General features: G+C 33.0%; 1 protein-coding gene across 2 annotated transcripts in view; it reads left to right on the top strand.

The window, feature by feature from the left end:
* LOC130229861 (ubiquitin-conjugating enzyme E2 A-like) overlaps nt 1-925 on the top strand; it is a 2,097-nt gene extending 1,172 nt beyond the window's left edge. Inside the window, exons 5-7 of one of the 2 annotated variants that reach the window (XR_008837874.1) lie at nt 101-189; nt 298-476; nt 653-925. Coding sequence is in view for 1 of the 2 variants with exons in the window: in XM_056458880.1 (XP_056314855.1) it covers nt 101-189; nt 298-426 (218 nt within the window). In the remaining variant the exon portion in view is untranslated. Of the gene's footprint in view, nt 1-100; nt 190-297 lie in introns of both variants that reach the window. The other variant, XM_056458880.1, reaches the window with a different exon arrangement.
* The last annotated feature ends 493 nt before the right edge of the window (nt 926-1,418 follow it).

Genomic DNA, 1,418 nt, shown 5'->3' with positions numbered 1-1,418 from the left:
GTAAGCTTTTTTATTATTATTATTAATTTCAGAATCATTAACATAGCATTTTTAATCTGTCTTCTTGATAACAATAACAACAGTGATACTTTAACGTTAGTATATGCAGATGGAAGTATATGTCTTGATATCCTACAAAATCGTTGGAGTCCAACTTATGATGTGTCATCAATTCTCACTTCAATCCAGGTAAAAAAAAAAAAAAAAAGGTTGGAAAGGTTTTTACCATTATGAGTACAAATGCAAATCAAACACAGCTTGCTCACATTTTTATTTTATTTTTTGGGTTTTCCTCAGTCTTTACTTGATGAACCAAACCCGAACAGTCCAGCTAATAGCCAAGCAGCTCAACTTTACCAGGAGAACAAACGGGAGTATGAGAAGCGTGTGTCAGCAATAGTCGAGCAGAGTTGGAGAGACAGCTGACCTTACACTGCCAAGTACAGAACTTTTTGGGAATACTAGTTGTGTGAATTGTAAGGATTTTATTATTATTATTATTATTGTTATTATTTTCCTCAATCGGTCTCCCAAATAAGTCTCATAGCATTCTAATGCACTTTACTGAAAAGTTGTCCCTTTTCCCTGGGAGAACTTGTGCTCATCCAATATCACCTGGTCAATTCTTGTTTTTTATTATTTGTTTTTTAAGTCACCACACTTTGAGACACTCTGGATACCCTGGCTATATGAAGAAATATGCAAAGAGACATTTTTTTGCAAGAAGCAGAACTAAGCTAAACCTCTGAACAGACATGATGCCAGACTGTCATTGAACTGTCCATGCCTCAGTCGAAACTGACCTTCATAAGAACCTGCTATGCTAAATTTGCATGTTCTGTTACATGCTTGTGTGTGTGTGCGTGTGTGTGTGTGTGTGTGTTTTCTATATGATAGTAATACAATTTAAATTTTGTGTAAAGCATTTTTGTATGATCTGTGTTTTCATTAATTGACTCATTTTGCATTTAAACATGCTCAGAAAAACTAGTTTATCAGCAAGCACAATATCTACATATAACCATGTTATGAGAGCAAAAAAAGTGGTAAGCTACTTGTTTTTTTTTTTAAATACAAGAAATACTAAATTATTAATTTATTGTATGATGGACAATCCCAAATCATATACTTATGCACTGTTCTATGCCATTTTATAGTATAAATAGTATAAGTAGTGCATTCACATTAGAATGTTTGTTTTATTCTGAAAAGAATAAGTGCACTTTAAATACCAGATTATGCACTTATTTAACTGTTAAAGAGCCCCTATTATGCATTAAAAATGGTCTCCAACAACAGGCTGATATGCATGCAAGGTCAAAAAACACTTTCATTGTCTGATAATATGCATTTATTTTTACCTAATTATCTCAACGTCTCCCATATGATTTGTTCAGCGATTCATTTGTTTCCAAACC

The sequence above is a fragment of the Danio aesculapii genome, chromosome 1 (genome assembly GCF_903798145.1).
Source record: "Danio aesculapii chromosome 1, fDanAes4.1, whole genome shotgun sequence".
NCBI classification, from domain to species: domain Eukaryota; kingdom Metazoa; phylum Chordata; class Actinopteri; order Cypriniformes; family Danionidae; genus Danio; species Danio aesculapii.
The sequence above is the reverse complement of the archived record's forward strand: the minus strand, read 5'-3'. Positions and strand labels throughout refer to the sequence as shown.